General features: G+C 43.8%; 1 protein-coding gene and 1 pseudogene across 1 annotated transcript; one reads left to right on the forward strand and one right to left on the reverse strand.

Annotated features, from left to right (window-relative positions):
• Positions 1 to 1,025: 1,025 nt before the first annotated feature.
• Positions 1,026 to 12,190, reverse strand: LOC130922063 (cysteine and glycine-rich protein 1-like). The gene is made up of 6 exons (XM_057846562.1): positions 12,049 to 12,190; positions 8,561 to 8,670; positions 4,725 to 4,893; positions 2,180 to 2,309; positions 2,016 to 2,109; positions 1,026 to 1,935 (listed from the first exon to the last, which is right to left on the reverse strand). Exons 2-6 carry the CDS (start codon positions 8,667 to 8,669, stop codon positions 1,859 to 1,861), a joined length of 579 nt encoding a protein of 192 aa, XP_057702545.1. The 5' UTR covers position 8,670; positions 12,049 to 12,190; the 3' UTR covers positions 1,026 to 1,858.
• On the forward strand, positions 6,382 to 7,247 carry LOC130922064 (histone H3-like; annotated as a pseudogene).
• Positions 12,191 to 21,467: the final 9,277 nt, after the last annotated feature.

Here is a 21,467-nt window from a genome sequence, read left to right on the forward strand (position 1 = left end):
AGCCAATGGTGTTTGGGCTTCATTATCACCACCACATGGACATATTTTCCATGCACCATTGCAATGCATTGTGGGATACAGGGAGCTCCGGAGTGACCATCGTTTTTCACTCGATCACTGAGCCCTCTGAGGGTCCATCTCACCAAGTTGACTTGGCTGTTTTGGGAATTGGAACGGCCCTTAATATGGCGACAGGGATTCCCCCGGGGGGCGGTGGCTAGGGCAAGTGAGCTAGGGCTCACTTAAACCGCGATTGAAACGCAGCCTCAGTCGTGGAACAGTCCATTGTAGTGCGTGCGTGTGTGTGTGTGGGGGGGATAATATAAATGCACCATTCAAATGGCTTTCTTTTTAGTTTTGTTATTTGTTTGGTATGCTGACATAATTATACATGACGAATAGTTGGGGGTCTGCTGGCTACGGTGGCCCAAGCCGTTGCTCGTTGGGGCCAGGACAGCTGGTTGGGGGGCCCCCTACTGGTTGGGGGCCTAAGGCGATCGTCTACTTTGTCTGAATAGTAGATCCGCCTATGTGTGTGTGTGTGGGGGGGGGGGGGGGGCAAGTCATCAGCCAATCAAACGTGCATTTGAGGGGGAAAAAAATGGACTGGCACATTCAACGAGTGGAAAGGGGTCAGTGTAAGTACTGTAATTCACTTAATAATGGTAGGATCAATTCTATCCTTAAAACATATAGAAGGACAATCTAAATGACCTATATAACTGAAGTCATTATATAATGCAAATAAGGTCGCTTTAAAGTTGGTGGGGATAATTTAAGCATCTGAAAAGTTGGTTGTGTTATGTCCCTACCGTCCCTATGCAAACCTACGCCCTTGCTTGGACCCATTGTCATGAGCTATGCTTGTGCAGTGTGCTTGTGCATTGTATCATATCCTATCCAGTCTCTTTGCTGCTCTCTAGCGAATGAAAAAAGGACTACATTCTGCTCGTCCTTCCACAGAATGAGCAATGAACGTGCACGCGTTGCTCACATCTGAAATAAAACACAAGAGACACTGACGCAGATGCTGGGTATTTATTTTGTGGTTCACCAAAATGACTTTTGGCATGTAAGGTACAAAAGAGGCAGCAGTGTCACAATCTATAAAGTACAAGTCTGCTCATATGTGGCAACTGACCTTTTAATGTTTGCTTTTATTCTTGTTAACTCATTGGATGCCATTGTCTGTGCTACACGTCCAATCATCCTTCTTATGAGGACTGAAATAAGTTCATCACTCTTCGATGTCCAATTCATCTGATCAGAGAGGGATGGCAGTGAATGAATGAACGTTCATTCGCTGCATTTTTTTTACATTTTGATTATTTCTTTTTCTTTGTAACCCTCAAATAAATTAAAAATTTTAAAAACCCAATTTTTTACCCCATTTCCGATCACACATGGTCAGATCGGGGACATCCCTATTCGTTATACCTCTGGATTATTTTTTTGCTTGTAGCCCATTGACTGCCATTGAAATCGATAGACGTTCAATTTATTTGATCGCTGCCGACACTCCCTTTCAAAATGTCTTGGACGTTTATTGTTATCAATTACACTTTATGAGTTAATCAGAGTCGATATTTTGGGAAAACTGATAGATAAGACTAACACAATTTAAGACCAGCAGTGGTTCTAAGCTTGAGCCCTGTGGAATGCCTTTGATGTGCTTAATTAATGTAGTTTTTCCCCAAATCTTTCCACTGCGCTGGACTTAATAAAGGTGTTGTCTTTCCCCTTAAAACTTTTATGACTTGTCAAATGCGAGTGTAGCTGAAGCAGGATTTGCATGACGGGAGTAAAGCAGCTCAGTTGTCGACGTAAACAAAATGGGAGTGTCTCAAGGCGTCGGACTTCATTTGGAATGAGCCAGAGCTCCTGCTCCCTGACCAAAACCAAATCCCTTTGGTCCAAAGTTCTTGGCATAGCAACCTGTAAATTCATTTAAAAAAAAAAAAACATTTCAAAATTTTTTCAACACATCTAGCGCTAGCTAGTTGATGCTAGCATACCTTTACAGAAGATTTCGCCGTCTCTGTCCGACAAAGTGGTGGACTCCAGTCCTTTGCCGCAGTTGGCGCAACGGAAGCAACCTTTGTGCCACGACTGAGGAAAGAAGTGGCAAATGTTGAATGGCAGATAGTGATTATCGTAAAAGAAAGGCGATTTTCCTCACGTTGCCACCTCCGATAACCTTCTCTGCTGCGTAGACAGTTTTTCCGCAGCGGGGGCAAACATCGGAGCCGCTGGCTTTCACAGCAAACTTGGAGGAATTCGGGTTATTGGTAGGTTGGTGCGGAGTTTCTCTGTCAAATGAAGATTGTAGTATTACCCAAAAATGAGTTTAATTTTGGTCGTTTGATCATTTTTCAAGGCAGCCAACAATCAAGTAGTATGCCCTTACCAATTGACCAATATATAGCGTGCAATATGAAACAAAAACTAAAACTCAATTTTTAAAATAATATGAATTTATTGGTAATATTGTGACATATACAGTGGGGCAAATAAGTATTTAGTCAACCACTAACTGTGCAAGTTCTCCCACTTCAAAATATTAGAGAGGCCTGTAATTGTCAACGTGGGTAAATTTCAACCATGAGAGACAGAATGTGGAAAAAAACCCCACAGAAAATCACATTGTTTGATTTTTAAAGAATTTATTTGCAAATCATGGTGGAAAATAAGTATTTGGTCAATACCAAAAGTTCATCTCAATACTTTGTTATGTACCCTTTGTTGGAAATAACGGAGGCCAAAGGTTTTCTTTAACTCTTCACAAGCTTTTCACACACTGTTGCTGGTATTTTGGCCCATTCCTTCATGCAGATCTCCTCTAGAGCAGTGATGTTTTGGGGCTGTCATTGAGCAACACGGACTTTCAACTCCCTCCACAGATTCTCTATGGGGTTGAGATCTGGAGACTGGCTAGGCCACTCCAGGACCTTGAAATGCTTCTTACGAAGCCACTCCTTTGTTGCCCTGGCTGTGCGTTTGGGATCATTATCATGCTGAAAGACCCAACCACATCTCATCTTCAATGCCCTTGCTGATGGAAGGAGATTTTCACTCAAAATCTCTCGATACATGGCCCCATTCATTCTTTCCTTTACACAGATCAGTCGTCCTGGTCCCTTTGCAGAAAAACAGCCCCAAAGCATGATGTTTCCACCTCCGTGCTTCACAGTGGGTATGGTGTTCCTCGGATGCAATTCAGTATTCTTTCTCCTCCAAACACGAGAACCTGTGTTTCTACCAAAAAGTTCTATTTTGGTTTCATCTGACCATAACACATTCTCCCAGTCCTCTTCTGGATCATCCAAATGCTCTCTAGCAAACCGCAGACAGGCCTGGACGTGTACTTTCTTCAGCAGGGGGACACGTCTGGCAGTGCAGGATTTGAGTCCCTGGCGACTGTGTTACTGATAGTAGCCTTTGTTACTGTGGTCCCAGCTCTCTGTAGGTCATTCACTAGGTCCCCCCGTGTGGTTCTGGGATTTTTTGCTCACCGTTCTTGTTATCATTTTGACGCCACGGGGTGAGGAGGGAGTTGAAAGTCCGTGTTGCCCAACGACAGCCCTAAAACATCACTGCTCTAGAGGAGATCTCGATCGGCCAAAATACCAGCAACAGCGTGTGGAAAGCTTGTGAAGAGTTACAGAAAACATATGGCCTCCGTTATTGCCAACAAAGGGTACATAATAAAGTATTGAGATGAACTTTTGGTATAGACCAAATACTTATTTTCCACCATGATTTGCAAATAAATTCTTTAAAAATAAAAAAATGTGATTTTCTGTTTTTTTTCCCCCATAATGGGGTTGAGGTCTGGATACTGGCTAGGCCACTCCAGGACCTTGAAATGCTTCTTATGAAGCCACTCCTTTGTTGCCCTGGCTGTGTGTTTGGGATCATTGTCATGCTGAAAGACCCAGCCACGTCTCATCTTCAATGCTCTTGCTGATGGAAGGAAATTTTCACTCAAAATCTCATACCCACTGTGAAGTATGGGGGTGGGTCAGTGCTGCTGTGGGGCTGTTTCACTTCCAAAGGCCCTGGGAACCTTGTTAGGGTGCATGGCATCAAATCAAAATCTGTTGCCCTCTGCCCGAAAACTGAAGATGGGTCGTCACTGGGTCTTTCAGCAAGACAATGACCCTAAACATATGGCCAAATCTACACAGAAATACTTCACCAGACACATAATCAAGCTCCTCCCATGGCCATCTCAGTCCCCAGACCTCAAGCCCATTGAAAACCTGTGGAGTGAGCTGAAGAGGAGAGTACAGAGGGGAGGACCCAGGTCTCTGGATGATTTAGAGAGATTCTGCAAAGAGGAATGGCTGAAGATCCCTCTTTCTGTCTTTTCCCATCTTGTGAAACATTATAGGAGAAGATTAGGTGCTGTTTTGTTGGCAAAAGTACAAAGTATTAACACCAGGGGTGCTAATAGTTGTGACACACATTATTTGATGTCAAATAATTATTTCTTTATGTGGGATTTTTTCCCCACTGAATAAATGCACTTGTATTGAAGGTTGGATTTTTCTCTTTTTTTTCTCCATTACGGTCCCATATTATTTAGAAAAAAAACCCAAAATTATTAGAAGCTAAAAAACACATAATTATTATAAATCCAATAATTATCGAGGGCACTGTGATTCCAATGCCCCCACAGTGGACTGACATCCGAAAAAGTGGAGTAATTTAGATTTTCTTACACTGGAGCTTTAATTCCAAGAGCCTCTCCCTTGTCCACGCTGAGGGTCCCTGCTCCCCCGCCGTATCCGTAGCCCTTTGGCCCGTACTTCTTCCCGTAGCATGACTTGCAGTAGATCTCATCGGCGTGCACAGCCACCGTTGTGCTGTCCAAGTTCTTCTTGCACACCACTTCCAACCAAAGGGGAGGTACAAAATTACAGTACTTCATTGGAATGCCTTCATTTGCATGCACAAAAAGCCACACGCTCCTGTTTAAAAGCCATTTAATTGTGATATAAAAGATGATGACTGTGATAAAGACTTCTTTCAGGGAAGGGAGGTTAACCCTTAATAGTGACTATAATAGTAGTTTCAAAACAAAATAAAGATTAAAAATTAAAAAGCTGTCTTCCATATATGTGGACACATACAGTGAGGAGCAGAAGTACCGTCATTTTCGGACTATAAATCGCTACTTTTTCCCCTCACTTTTAATCCTGTGGTTTATAGTCCAGTGTGGCTTATTTGTTCATTTATTGGGTTAATTGGTAACACTTTATTTGACAGCGGCATCATAACACTGCCATACGACCGTCATAATTATGACGTCACATGACATTATCATGGGCATTAATGAATGCATATGACAGGTGTTATTCAGTGTCATTCGGAAAATTAGGTCACTAACTCCATTTATGTCCAGTTCGGATCTTTTACATCCATTCAAAAATAAGATAATTAGCCGGATTACACGAAATCTGTTATAAACTTTCATTAATGCTTATGGCTATCTCATGTCATAATTATGATGGGCTTATGACAGTCTTATGACGCCGCTGTCATTTAAAGTGTTACTAAATACGATAACTAGCAATTAATGAAACAACTGGAACAGTAACTGTAGAAATGACGAGCAAAGAACAGGAATTCTTATAATAATTTATATCTGCAGTGCTGCCTGCAATGCATGCTAGGAGGCATGTTGGTTAACAACAATGTTGACTGCAAGTAGCAGCAGAGGTTAACTGTCTCCCCAAAGGAAGCAGTGATGGCCAAATGAAGCTTCTTGAATGAATGAAGCTTTGCAGCCAATTGGTTCAAAGCTTCATGGTGGTTCATTTGGTCTTATGACAGTCTTATGATGCCACTGTCAAATAAAGTGTTATAGGTTAATATCTTTTGGGGTAAATATCCCATAATACAATGAGGACAGCTGCGGCCTATAGTCCAGTGCGGGTTATCTGTGAAGAAATGCTGTTTTCGTGTCAAATTTGGCAGGTAGCGGCTTATAGTCAGGTGCGCCATATAGTCCGAAATTACGGTATGTGTGCTCCGGGAATACAGGGTACCGAGCCCCTTGGTAAGGGCTGTTCTGTCCCTGTACGACCGGTGTCAGAGTTTGGTCCACACTGCCGGCAGTAAGTCGAATTTGTTCCCAGTGAGGGTTGGACTCCGAAAAGGCTGCCCTTTGTCACCGATTCTGTTCATAATTTTTATGGACAGAATTTCTATGCGCAGCCGAAGCGTTGAAGGTGTCCGGTTTGGTGGCCTCAGCACTGCATCTCTGCTTTTTGCAGATGATGTGTTGCTGTTGGCTTTATCAAGTCGTGACTTCCAACTCTCGCTGGAGACACATTGAAGAAATCTGATGAAACGGTTACCCTGTGAAGATGAAGAATGGCAAGAACCAAGCAAACCGCCCGAAAGTCCACCGGAGGAAAAGCTCCAAGGATGCGCCTGCCCCCGGCAGAGTCAAGAAACCTCACCGGTACAGGCCTGGCACAGTGGCTCTTCGTGAGATCCGCCGCTACCAGAAGTCCACCTAGTTTCTCATCCGCAAGTTGCCCTTCCAACGTCTTGTTAGGGCGGGGACGGGCAAACCGGTTCTCGAGGGCCGCAGTGGGTCCTGGTCTTTGTTCCAACTGACCCAGCACAGATAGTTTAACCAGTGCGGTTTCAGCAGAAATGAGAAGCACCTGACTGCAATCGACTGATTGCACTTGTAAAACAGCAGATTGGTGAAAAGGTGTCCTCTTAATGGGTTGCAATAAAAACCCGCACCAACTGCGGGTCTTTGTGGAATAGTTTGCCCACCCCTGTGTTAGGTAGATCGCCCAGGACTTCAAAACCGGTCCTCGAGGGCCGCAGTGGGTCCTGGTCTCTGTTCTAACTGACCCAGCACAGATAGTTTAACCAATGCGGTTTCAGCAGAATGAGAAGCACCTGACTGCAATCGTGACTGCACTTATAAAACAGCAGATTGGTGAAAAGGTGTCCTCTTAATGGGTTGCAACAAAAACCCGCACCCACTGCGGGCCTTTGTGGAATAGTTTGCCCACCCCTGTGTTAGGGAGATCACCAAGGACTTCAAAACCAACCTTCGCTTCCAGAGTTCCGCTGTTATGGCTCTGCAGGAATACAGCGAGGCTTACCTTGTCGGCCTGTTTGAGGACACGAATCTGTGTGCCATCCACGCCAAGAGGGTGACCATCATTCCAAAAGATACCCAACTGGCTCACCGTATCCGAGGGGAGAGGGCTTAGACCATTAGTCGCTACACTGGCACCTCCAAATCCGAGGCAATGGTCCTCAGCTGGAAAAGGGTGGCTTGCCCTCTCCAGGTCGGGGATGAGATCCTGACCCTAGTGGAGGAGTTCAAGTATTTTGGGGTCTTGTTCTTGAGTGAGGGTAGGGGGGATCAGGAGATTGACAGGCGGATCGGTGTACCGTCTACAAAGATGCGGACTCTGCACCGGTCCGTAGTGGTGAAGGAGCTGAGCTGATGGCGAAGCTCTTGATTTACCAGTCGATCAACGTTCCTTCCCTCACCTATGGTCATGAGCTGTGGGTCGTGACCGAAAGAACAAGATCCTGGATACAAGCGGCCGAAATGACTTTCCTCCGCAGGGTGTTCGGGCTCTCTCTTAGAGATAGGGGTGAGAAGCTCGGTCATCTGGGAGGGACTCTGTGTCGAGTTGCTACTCCTCCATGTTGAGAGGAGCCAGTTGAGGTGGCTAGGGCATCTGATTCGGATGCTTCCTGGACGCCTCCCTGGAGAGGTGTTCTGGGCTTGTCCCACCGGCGGGAGGCCCCAGGGACTACCCAGAACATGCTAGCGAGACCATGTCTCTCAGCTGGCCTGGGAACACCATGGGATCCAGCCAGAGGAGCTGGTTAAAGTGACTGGGGAGGGGGAAGTCTGGGCTTCTCTGCTAAAGCTGCTGCCTCCGTGACCCGACCCCAGATTAAGCGGCAGATGCTGGATGGATGGTGTAACAAAAACTATTTGCGGTGTGCACGGGTAGGGGCCCCAGAGATTTCTTGCTTGGAGTCCCAAGAGACCGGCTGAGCTGGCCGCACCAGCTTGATCAAAGAGCTGCATGTGGCTCCGGAGCCACGGTTTACTGACCCCTGCCTTAAACTTACTCACCAAACCCCTGGGGTTCAATCGAACCCAGGTTAAAAACCAATGAGTTATATACTGTAAGTCATATTAGCTTCTCTCTAACATCTGAAAAGGCCTGATATGACGATAAATGAAATCCATTGCTTCATTCCCCCCCCCCTCTGTATATTCCCTTAAAATATGAATTGTGTCACCTTAAGTAAACCCAGCTCAAATCCCCGCAAACGGTGCACGTCATTTTAAAAGAAAAACAACTGCACGTCACAGATAAACACTGCGCTCTAGGGCGAGTGCGTGCGCCTTCATCTTCCATAAAAGGCCAACTTTGTCACATGTTTCCAGCCTTTCCATATAAGGATTCTAATGCGTCCGCGCAAACATTTGCTCGCCACAATCCTCCGCATTCCACGCACACTTTGACAGCTATGTTCTGACGGGAGATGGACTTACTACACAGGAAACAGGATTTATGCCAGCTTTTCCCTTCACATTGCACTTCCTCTGCAAAGTAGACAGTCTTCTGGCAGCAACCACACTTGTTCCCTCCTCCGAAAGGCATCCTGCATACATTAGGGTTAACCAACGGTTAGACGTCTCAGTCAAACTATACCTTTAAATCAGGGCTGTCCAAACTATGCCCCGCGGACAGTTTTTATTGGCCTGCTGCAAATTCTGAATATATAATTGAGTATGGCCCGCACAAGAAGCTTAACCCTCTTATGCACTAATAATGATTTTTTAAAAAATTCATAAATGCCTTTTCCACATTCATAGTGGACAGGCTTGTCAAACTTGTGGCCCACGGGACAATATTTTGCGGCCCCCATTAGACACCCCCCCCCCAAAAAAATCATGCGTGTCGCCCCTGTGTAGGGATGGGAATCGAGAACCGATTCCTATAGAGAATCAGTTCTGTGCGTTTCAATTCCATGGAATCGTTTGGCAGTTTATCTTACGATTCTCTTATAGATTCCAACCAGCAAGAATTACGGCACGTAATTACCCTACGCATGTTACGCACGTTCAATTCAGCAAGTAAATTTACGTGATTAATAAAAGAGGGACCATTCACTGAGTATATTCTGGAGAGTCGTCGCCGAGTGCTGTAGCAATGAGTTTCACATGCATTTTCATTATTCATGAGACTACTTAAAGAAATGGTAATTTTTCCAAAAAAGTCTATTAATGGGTCGATCGTATTCCTTGTTGAATACTCTATTAGAAAAATATAACATATATGCATCTAAAATAATCCTAAACGATCTTATTAGCAATTTTAATACACATTTCGGTCGGTAGTCCACCAATGAATGTTTTTTTTTTCAGAATAATTTAAATTTGGTGGGACGTGGGGCCAATCCGACTACTGATTTCACACAAAAGTATATACTTCCGCATCCGATGGTGGTATTTTTGTGTCGCTTCAACTAACGGTAATCTTAGTAAATCTCACTGGAACAGCACCAAACCAAAGTTCCAGCACCATCCCCTTGTCATGAGCCAAGAATCTGCATTGGACAAGGTGTCAAGAGTCAAGAATCTGCATTGGACAAAGTGATGATGCTGGAACTTTGGTTTGGTGTCGTTCCAGTGAGATTTACAAAGATGACTGCCTGAAGAAGACAGCAAAATTGCCTCAGTCCTTGATGGTATGGGGCTGCATGTCAGGCAAAGGCACTGGGAGATGGCTGTGGTTAAATCTTCAATTAATGCACAAGTTTACATTGAAATTTTAGACAGCTTTCTTATCACTTCAATTGAAAATATTTTTTTGTCACTTTCCAAGATGACAATGCATAATGCCACAGAGCTAACGCTGACAGTAATAGAAGTCCAATCCATTTTAACCAGTTGAAAAGGATTGTACATCTACTGCCATCTATAGGTGCTTTCAACAATTTCTGTCTTTTACACACTACTGTAACACATTCTCTGAAAGTTAAGCTAATGATATAGTAAATTTGGGATATATGTCCACTGTAGTGACCACTGTACTTCTCAGCTTTAACACTAGATGGAACTAATCAACTGGGAAGACTGTATCAGCAGGACGTGTCCCATAAATGTCTCCAAATCAACAGGATGTGACCTGATATCAACAGGATGTGTCCCCCAAAAGTCCCCAAATCAACAGGACGTGACCTGTTATCGACAGGAGGTGTCCCCGAAATGTCCCCAAATCAACAGAATGTGACCGGATCAGGAAGTATCCCCAAAATGTTCCCAAATCAACAGGATATGACCTGTTATCAACAGGAAGTGTCCCCAAGATGTCCCCAAATCAATAAGAAGTTACCCGATATCAACAGGAACTGTCCCCGAAATGTCCCCAATTAACAGGATTGATATCTATCAGACCTGATATCAACCGAACGTGTCCCTGAAATGTCCCCAAATCAACAGGAAGTGACCTGATTACAATAGGACGTGTCCCCGAAATGTGTCCAAATCAACAGGATGTGACCTGTTATCAGGAAGTGTCCCCGAAATGTTCCCAAATCAACAAGAGGTGTCCCTGAAATGTCCCCAATTCAACAGGAAGCAACACGATATCAACAGGAGGTGTCCCTGAAATGTCCCCAATTCAACAGGAAGCAACCTGATATTAACAGAACGTGTACCTGAAATGTCCCCAAATCAATAGGAAGTGACCCGATATTAACAGGATATGTCCTTTAAATGTCCACAAATCAACAGGAAGTGACCTGATATCAACAGAACAAATCTCCCAAATTTCCCCAAAACAACAGGAAGTGACCCGATAAAAATAGGGAGTGTCCCCAAATCAACAGCAAGTAACCTCATATCAACAGGAAGTGTCCCCAAAATGTCCTCAATTCAATAGGAAGTGACCTGATATCAAAAGGACTTGTCCCCCAAATGTCCTCAAATGTACAGGAAGTGATCTGATATCAACAGGGCGTGTCCCTTAAATGTCCCCAAATCAACAAGAAGTGGCCTCATATCAACAGGATGTTTCCCCCAAATGTCCCCAAATGTACATGAAGTTAGTTGATAACAATTGGACGTGTCCCTGAAATGTCCCCATATCAATAAGAAGTGACCCGATATCAATATGGAAGTGACCTCATATCAACAGAACGTGACCCCCAAAATGTCCCCAGTTCAACAGGTGACCTGATATCAACAGGACGTATTCCCCAAATGTCCCCAAATGTACAGGAAGTGACCTCATATCAACAGGAAGTGTCCCCAAAATGTCCCCAGTTCAACATGTGACCTGATATCAAAAGGATGTATCCCCCAAATGTCCCCAAATGTACAGGAAGTGACCTGATATCAACAAGACGTGACCCCCAAATGTCCCCAAATCTACAGACTGGCTGATATCAACAGTAAGCGTCCCCGAAATGTCCCCAAATCAACAGGAAGTGAACTGATAGAGCTGTATCTACCACATCTCCAGGAATTGCCGTTTTTAGTTGAGTGATCATGTTTCATGCCATTGACGGTTACAGGTGTCCAAGCCAATTTGATTGGGGGGCTGATTGTCATATTGGATTTGATGCCTATCACCATCAATGAGTTAATACTTAACAAAGTATCGGAAATGTTTTTTTTTTTTTAACAAAGTCAGAGGAGCCTTTGATTTTTTTTTTTTTTTGTAAATTCTGAAAGCGGCCCACTGAGAGTAAAGTTTGGACACCCCAGTTTTAAATGGAAAAGAGACTGTTTTTTTGGAGGGGGAGAAATATGTAGGGACTTCTCAAAACCTTTCTATCCGGCCGGAATATCAGTACTTTACTCCACTGTCCTTTGTAAACAGAACATTCCTTGGCAGTAACCTTAGGTCAAGATATGGTTTTGCTGACTTCAAAGAAATGTAGAATTATAAACTTACTTAGAATATTACCAGCGTCAATTAACATCCCGGTTTTTAAGTTTTATAAAAGAGAGACGATTTAGATGAACCTTACCTATGTTGATGTGGTGGTCTCTGTGATGAAGAGCAAAGAGCGAGAAGCTAACATGACACCGAGTTGATCAGTGGGAGGAGTTAGAGCAATGTGTGTGCGTGTGAGTGGGAGTGTTTATGTGGTTTTTAATTTGTCTTTTTTTTTTTTTTAAAGGGATACATCATGGAATGGAGTGAGGCGGAAAGATGTCATTTTCATGTCATTCAAAGGGTTTCCATTTCCTTGGCTTTGGGGTTTTGTGTTATTCTTGATGTCATTGGCTGCTATTGACGGCGATAAGTAAATTAATAGTTAAATCACAATTTATACACTAGAGACTAGTTCGATTATGATCAGGTACCCGATAATATTGGCCAATACCAATACCGATTTAAAATGATATCGGATCATATCAAACATCGGTTTTTATTAAAGATGTCCCGATCGGGTCCGATCACGTCATTTTCAAAGTATCGGAATCGGCAACAAAATATCGGACATGCCTATATATAATTTTTATTTAAATCGTTTTTCTAATAGTATTTAACATTACAGACAAAATGTGTTACACTCATCCAAAGTAGTTTTGGTTTAAAGTAGGGGTATCAAATTTATTGCGTTAACGGCGGTAATTAATTTTTTTTAGTTAATCACGTTAAATAATTAACGCATGCGCTGCATGACCCACTCACGCATTGTCGCGTTCAATCTGTAAAGATGCCGTTTTACCTATAGATAGCGCTAAAAGGCAGCGTATAATGAGTAGAGAGAATTTTGACAGCCTTTGGAGCCATTTTTTATGCGGTTAAAACCTTACAATACCTCTCTCACAATTAAAGATATTGTGGGAGGCAATGTGGGGAAGAAAGGAAGTAGTTGATCATTTTCTTAACACCCTATGTTCTTTCCCAACGCAGAGAAGATATATCAATTGGTGCCCCTACGCACAGTCATGGTTGCACTTCCCATCATGCATTTGGGCAGAACAGTTAAATGGCTGCAGTATCATTTACTGAAAGCTCAACAAATACACTAGATGGCAATATTTAGTCACAATATACAAAGTCACATTTATCCTTTAAGAATTACATCTTTCTATCCGTGAATCCCTCTCACAGAAATAATGTTAATAATGTAAATGCCATCTTGATGATTTATTGTCATAATAAACAAATACAGTACTTATGTACTGTATGTTGAATGTATATATTCGTCCGAGTTATATTCATTTTATTTCTTAATGCATTGCCAAAATGTATATGATCGGGAAAAATTATCGGGAATGATTGGAATTGAATCGGGAGCAAAAAAAAAAAAAGCAATGGGATCGGGAAATATCGGGATCGGCAGATACTCAAACTAAAACGATCGGGATCAGATCGGGAGCAAAAAAAACATGATCGAAACAACCCTAGTTTTTATTATTGGTTTTTGGCCAATATGCATGTTGCTTTCAAAGTGAATGTAGAAGCCTTCTGCCTTTGTACAAGGGTTGGTCACAGTTTACCCTAGCAGTGCTGCTTTTTGACCATTAGATATCTCCAAACTATGTTGCTTGGAAAATGTAATGTGACTTGACCAGTGCAAAAATTAACTCATTCACTCACAGCCATTTTCACCGGAGCAACCACCTTCGCTCCCGGCCGTTTTACTGGATTTTGACTGATTTTGCAAGGCCCACAGAAAATTCTGTTCTATTGCCATATAAACACGGAAACCACAAAAAAGAAAGACTCTCTTCTTTCAGCAGGATAAAAAAGTTCATATCTTTTTCAATTCCTTAGAAATCGGCATTAGAAAATAGCTTAGTTTGAGCAATTTTCCAATTTCTGATGAAAAAACTGAGAAATTGAGCTTTTTGTAAAAGCATACATTTCAAACATAACTTTGACTTATACACAGTTATTTTTTGCTTTTTTGACATCCCAAACATCTGTATAATGTTTTGTTTCTACAAAATAACATAAACAACAAGACAAATAGAGCTTTTGATAGCAAAGTAACAATTTATTTACACATAACTAAACTATTGAACTGTGAGATGACGTTGTTGTGGCCGCGGCTGTCTCGGCAGACGGAGTAAACTTTTCCCTCATCACCGACTGTCTCATCAAGATAGATTTTTAAAAACCTTTCTTTTGTAGTGACCACTACCTTATAACAGAATTCACCTAGGGAACTTGTGTGGGGCATGTTGTGTTCATGGGGGGAAACTAATTTAGCTGTGCGCGTTTCCGGCTGAGTCACGAGACACTAGAGCAGGGGTCCCCAAACTACGGCCACATTTTGGTCCAGCCCCCTGAACAAAAAAAAAAAAAAAATTTTTTTTTTTTTTTAAATAGTGTTATTTATTTCCTGGCTTTTTTCTGTGAATAACCCAGAGGGTTATTTGGTTATTATATTATATTATATTATATTATATTATATTATATTATATTATATTATATTATATTATATTTAGGGCTGTCAAACGATTAAAATTTTTAATCGAGTTAATTACAGCTTAAAAATTAAAGAATCGTAATTAATCGCAATTAAAACCATCTATAAAATATGCCATATTTTTCTGTAAATTATTGTTGGAATGGAAAGATAAGACACAAGACGGATATATACATTCAACATACGGTACATAAGTACTGTATTTGTTTATTATAACAATAAATCAACAAGATGGTATTAACATTATTAGCATTCTCTTAAAGCGATCCATGGATAGAAAGACTTGTAGTTCTTAAAAGATAAATGTTAGTACAAGTTATAGAAATTTTATATTAAAACCTCTCTTAATGATTTCGTTTTATTAAAATGTGTAAAAATTTTCAATCAAAAAATAAACTAATAGCTCGCCATTGTTGATGTCAATAATTACACCATGCTCACTCATTACGCTGAAAGCCATAAAATCAGTTGGACCCAAGCGCCACCAGAGGGCGCCAAAAAACAAGTAACAAGCGGACATTACACTCTGCTGTCATTTTAATCTGTTTGAGCGGGGCATGTACGTTAATTGTGTCAAATATTTCAACATGTAAAATTTAAAACATTTATTACCACCCGTTAACGCGATAATTTTGACAGCCCTAATTATATTATATTAATATTATATTATACTATATTATATTATTATTTTAATTTTATTTACTTTTGTTCCGTGAAGAATCCAGAAAGGGTTAATTGATTGTGGCTTTCTGAAAAACAATACATTTTTACATTGAGGCACTCCTGCAATCGTCACACCTTTTCTGTTACAAACTGACCCCGGCCCCTCATGGGAAAGGTTATGTGGCCCTCAAAGGAAAAAGTTTGGGGACCCCTGCACTAGAGAGTCCCGAGAGACACGAGCAGCCAAACACGGCACCGTGAACTCTCCTCAACGAGCAACAAAGACTAAACAACATCATCTGCTACACTGGTGATCCCGATAGTTCTGCTCGGTCGTCCAACGCCTGTCATCCCGGACATCCTCCCGATTGTTCTGCTCGGTCGTCCGCCGCCTGGCATCCTGGACGTCCTCCTGATCGTCGCACTTGGTCGTTCATCACCTGGCATCCCGGACGTCCTCCCGATCGTCCTACTCGGACTTCCCACACCTGGCATACTGGACGTCCTCCTGATCATCCATTTGGTCGTCTTCCACCAGCGCCCCGGCCGTGCAATCTGACCGTTCGTTCCGTTAATACGAGTTCTTACCAAATGCGCTACTGTCTTTCAGTGGCCAGTTTTATTGCTTTAAAATGGACTTTGAACATTGTGCTCTGGAGCGAAGTTGCATCAGAACCTAGAGATGAAAAAAACGTAAAAGACGTATAAATACGTTTTTGGGGCACTGAAACAATTAAAAATAGAACGTGTTTATATGTTTTTGGGAGCAAATGAGTGAAATGACCGATAAACATTTGAAAATTAAAGAAAAGCCCCTTTCACGAACATATCCCGGTAAATTCCTGTGTAAGGTGACGCAGAATTTACTCGCGTCATTGCTTTCACGCATGTAGAGATATCCCGGGAATGACGCGGGTTGAACACTTTCACAGACTTGTGCCGTGTTGCCCGCTGGCGCTCTCTTTGCGGGGAGGGCTGCTGGCATGATTTTATAAACCGGACATTACTTCGTTTTTGGTCTGCATCGGCTGTCACAATGTTGGTCAAATCGTTTTTTGTTACAGAGCGTTCCCGACGTCGCACCTGCAGCTAATTCAAGCTCATCAAGACTGTCTTCAAGCCCAGGTGATCCAAGAGAAGGGTGCCGAGATATTAACTTGCTGGTCGCCATTTGACACCTTGTACTCTCGAATCTCGTGCATTTGCTAGCTTGTTCGTCTGCCGGCCTTGTTTTGAAATCCCCTACGTTGTGCTGGTATTTGAGTGTATTTGTTTTGTTGTGTTATCTGTTCTCTGCCTCCTGCTAGTATTATTGATCCCTATCGACCTATTGTCAAGGACCCTTTGTGTTATTCCCCCTTTTCAGCAAATCCCGTGTATTTTTGTTTGTATTTAATAAACCCTTGAACGCATCCCTCCTTTGTTTTGTGTTTTGAGGTACAACCTTGTTTCCGGAGTTGCCGACCTAAACATCGGCAACAAAAGAAACCACACATTTCCAAAAATGGACGATGGATGTTCTTTCTTGGCTCTACGATCCAGTAGCAATTTAATTTCGTTATGTTTTCAGTTTAATTTAACTATTTCCAGCTTGATACGTTGATAATTGCGATGTTTGTTTACCACTTTTCATCTTACTGTGAAGAAAGAGGAAGTGATGATCGGCCCGCCACGATTTTTATGTCATCAGCCATCATGCTGTGACCAGGGAATTTAACGCTTGCTTTCACGTACGCCTCATCCCGGACATTATGCTAAGACGCCACCCATTAAATGTCCCCGTAATCTCCGTGTCAGTCAAATTGCTTTCACATATAAGACCTGCCTGTTTAAATCCCAGGATTTCAAGTGTATGTGAAAGGGGCTGAACTTTTTTCATAAATTTACTTGGTTATTTTTCACAGAATGCTTATTTGGAAAACTTTGAAGTTGTTACATTTATCATTACTAAAGCAATATGTTAAGTCCACGACCGCATATATCGGTATCAGTTTGATATCGTTACCAGATTTTTTCAGTTATCGGTTAAAATGTCATTATCTGACAGCTCAAGACATTTAATCCTTTTTGGTCGAGTATTTTTGGTTCATATAGCGCACTAATTTAACTAATTGGCTGCCATTAGTGTAGCAAGTTTACTTAGGCCATGTCTACACCTAGCAGATTTATTTATTTATTATTCAAACCGAGGATCCTGCCCTAATACATCGGGAAAAAATAATTACATCCACATCAGCACGTTTTTAGAAAAAAAAAGCTTCCACAGCCAACCACATTCATTCATTTTGAAGTACATTCATAACAATGTGCGAAAAATAATTGTCCATAATACCCTCATCCTTTGCATGTGTTTTTCAATATGACACACTGCAAGAGTTTGTAAATAAATGGAAGCAAAAAAACCACCTGTCGAATTTACTCCAAATGTAAACATTGGTCTCATGTGTGACGTAGGGACGAAGTTTCCACAGTTAAATATTTGGTTATCAGTGTCTACATGATGGCGCCACAAATCCCGAATTCGCACATCTTCACTTTGGACGCAGTTTTTAGGAACCCTTGTTTAAATGTGCGTGTGCGTGTGGATGATGGGTCAAACTGCTCTTTTTTGCCAAATACCCTGCAATATGTAGACTTGGCCTTAGTCAAGTGGATGCCCAACCTTTTAAAATCATTCTTTAGTAGTGGCATATAGCATCAGATGAAGTCCTATTAATCTGTTTTAGATTTAATTTGACAATGTTGAAGCTTTGTTTAGCTTTTTTTTTTTTTTTTTCTTAAAGTGATCCTCGATCTTTAAGACAAGTAATTCTTAAAAGATAAATATTAATATGAGTTATAATGATTTGATATTAAAACCCCTCTTAATGTTTTCGTTTTAATAACATTTGTAAAATTATTTTAAGTAATAGGTCGCCATTCTTGTTATGTCGCAGTGCGTGACGTCACCGGGCCGAACTTCCAGCATGTCACTCTTAGTTACCCCAACATGTCGTCGGTTCTGCCCTTCCAATTTGAACCAGATCGTAAAATTGAAGAGCAGGACAGCACTGTTGGTCGTTCACAAAACGAGCAGCAAAGGCAAAATGACAACAGGAAGTCCAGTACTTTATAAGAGAAGAATTGGGCAAAACTGGTGATGTACTCGCTGCAAGTGTGTCTCAATGATAACAGAGCAGAGAGTGTATGCTGTTGAGAACTCCGGTTTTTGTTGGCAGATCTTCAAGGTAAGATATTGCGTTTTCAAACTTATCCACGTATAATTATGTAGATTGTTAGTGTCCAGAGCTGTCGTATGCTTTACATACAGTACAAGCCAACAGTTTGACAGGAACAAATCCTGGAATCGAGTGTAATCCATGTCTTGTACATTGTAACGCGTGGTAGGTAGGATACGTGCATAAAAGTACCGAAAAAGGGAGAAGCTTCCACTTATGCACATGTATTCACACAAAAAATAATATTTTCACCTTGACCACCCGTCACTCGGGAGCTTAGCGGTACGCACACGCGCGTTCCCAGACGATCTCCAACATAAAAGTAAGGTCCATGTCAGAGTCACTGTAGGGTGCCATAGTGCTTGTTAGGTTTTGTGTTTGTTTTTCTCCTACTGTGATTGCCCATTGCTCTCACCTGTGTGTGTTCTCCCAGTGTATCCTGCAATCTACATCCACCTGTGTTACCCAGCTGTTTCTCGTCTCGTTACCCCTTGTCTGCGTGTGTATATAATGACCCAGTTTCTTGTCACTCCTTGTTGCGTCATTGTCTATGTCAATGTCTGTCTATGCAAACGTCAATTTCAAGTCCTGTCCAAGCCCTCGTGTACCAGTCCCTCTGATTAAGTAAGTTTTGGTTTGAACATTGCCTTTTTGATTACCAGTCCTTTTGTTTGTACTTTGTGATTTTTGTTAGTCATTATTAAAACGTTTTTTGAGTTCACTGCCACCTGCCTCGCTGCCTTTTTCGTTTCCCTGCTTTTGGGTCCACACAACCTACCTGCCCGCGTCCCTGACAGAATGACGCAACTAATGGTGGACCCAGCGGGAAAAATCCGATACCGGCGTGCACGCCGACAACCATCCGCCCGTTCCCCTGATTATGTTCTGCCTCGCCACGTTTTTTTAGATTCAGATTTTTCTGATTTTGAAGAATATCACAATTCATATGATTTTCTTTCTGACACCGACTCCGACCCAGATTTTTATTCCATGCCCTATTCTTCACCTTCTCAGTTTTTGTCACGCCTCAGTCATTCCACGTCCCCTTCCCAGCCTTTTTCTCTGGACCCTTACCTGGGTTCCCGTTTGGCCATCTACACTGGACCTCCGCGTGGTGGCCAGCGGGGGCGCCCAGGTAAGGGCCGTAGTTCCTTCACCCCTCCTTCAATCCCACCATGTAATGTTCCACACAGTCTGCCATCGAACACTGTACGGAAGCCTCAGCGTGCTCGTACACGCCGACGTCACGGGCCCGCGCCGGCTCCCCACATCCAAGTTCCTCCCGCGCCGGCTCCCCGCAGTCAAGTTCCTCCCGCGCCGGCTCCCCGCAGTCAAGTTCCTCCCGTGCCGGTTCCCCGCAGTCAAGTTCCTCCCGTGCCGGTTCCCCGCAGTCAAGTTCCTCCCGCGCCGGCTCCCCGCAGTCAAGTGTCTCCCGTGCCGACTCCCCGCAGTCAAGTGCCTCCCGTGCCGACTCCCCGCAGTCAAGTGCCTCCCGCGCCGACTCCCCGCAGTCTTGTGCCCGCGCCGACCGCTCCTGTTTTCTCCTGCGACTCCGCTGCTGTCCCGCCAGCAGACCCCTGCGACTCCGCTGCTGTCCCGCCAGCAGATCCCTGCGACTCCGCTGCTGTCCCGCCAGCAGACCCCTGCGACTCCGCTGCTGTGCCGCCAGCAGACCCCTGCGACTCCGCTGCTGTGCCGCCAGCAGACCCCTGCGACTCCGCTGCTGTGCCGCCAGCAGACTCCTGCGACTCCGCTGCTGTCCCGCCAGCAGACGACGACGACTCCGCTGCTGTCCCGCCAGCAGACGACGACGACTCCGCTGCTGTCCCGCCAGCAGACGACGACGACTCCGCTGATGTCACGCCAGCAGACGACGACGACTCAGACGCTGTCACGCCAGCAGACGACTCAGACGCTGTAACGCCAGCAGACGACTCAGACGCTGTCACGCCAGCAGACAACTCCGACTCTGTTCCTGGTCCGCACGACGACCCCGACTCTGTTCCTGGTCCGCACGACGACCCCGACTCTGTTCCTGGTCCGCACGACGACCCCGACTCTGTTCCTGGTCCGCACGACGACTCCGACTCTGTTCCTGGTCCGCACGACGACTCAGACTCTGTTCCTGGTCCGCACGACGACCCCGACTCTGTTCCTGGTCCGCACGACGACCCCGACTCTGTTCCTGGTCCGCACGACGACTCCGACTCTGTTCCTGACCCTCGCCCCGACGATGCTGCTCCCCGCTTCCTGCCACGACGTGGCGGTATGGACGACCGAGCACTACCTCGTCTGGGACGCCCGCCTGATCTGCCTGTGCGGTCACCCAATGTCTGGCGCCCCGGGCGCCCTCCCGATCAACCCGTGCGATCGGCCCACGTCTGGCGTCCTGGACGCCCGCCTAACTAGCCCTGACGGGCTAATGTTGCTCCCTCCTTCTGCATCCTTCTTATCGCCGTGTTTGGGACTTTGTTTTCGTAGGGACGTCTGGGATCCGTCCCTTGAGGGGGGGGTACTGTTAGGTTTTGTGTTTGTTTTCTCCTAGTGTGACTTGTCCCTGTGATTGCCCATTGCTCTCACCTGTGTGTGTTCTCCCAGTGTATCCTGCAATCTACATCCACCTGTGTTACCCAGCTGTTTCTCGTCTCGTTACCCCTTGTCTGCGTGTGTATATAATGACCCAGTTTCTTGTCACTCCTTGTTGCGTCATTGTCTATGTCAATGTCTGTCTATGCAAACGTCAATTTCAAGTCCTGTCCAAGCCCTCGTGTACCAGTCCCTCTGATTAAGTAAGTTTTGGTTTGAATATTGCCTTTTTGATTACCAGTCCTTTTGTTTGTACTTTGTGATTTTTGTTAGGCATTATTAAAACGTTTTTTGAGTTCACTGCCACCTGCCTCGCTGCCTTTTTCGTTTCCCTGCTTTTGGGTCCACACAACCTACCTGCCCGCGTCCCTGACAGTGCTTTAATTATTGTGTATGATTTGGGGAAAACTCCCACGAAGAATAGTCAACAAAAAAGATAGCAATAGTAATCCAAATCCGCGTTTTTTTCACTCACTCGAAGATCCAGGAATTAGACCGATCTCATGGCAATGTTGCAACCGCGATCAGGCC

This window comes from Corythoichthys intestinalis, chromosome 9, assembly GCF_030265065.1.
Source record: "Corythoichthys intestinalis isolate RoL2023-P3 chromosome 9, ASM3026506v1, whole genome shotgun sequence".
In the NCBI taxonomy this organism is placed as follows: Eukaryota; Metazoa; Chordata; class Actinopteri; order Syngnathiformes; family Syngnathidae; genus Corythoichthys; species Corythoichthys intestinalis.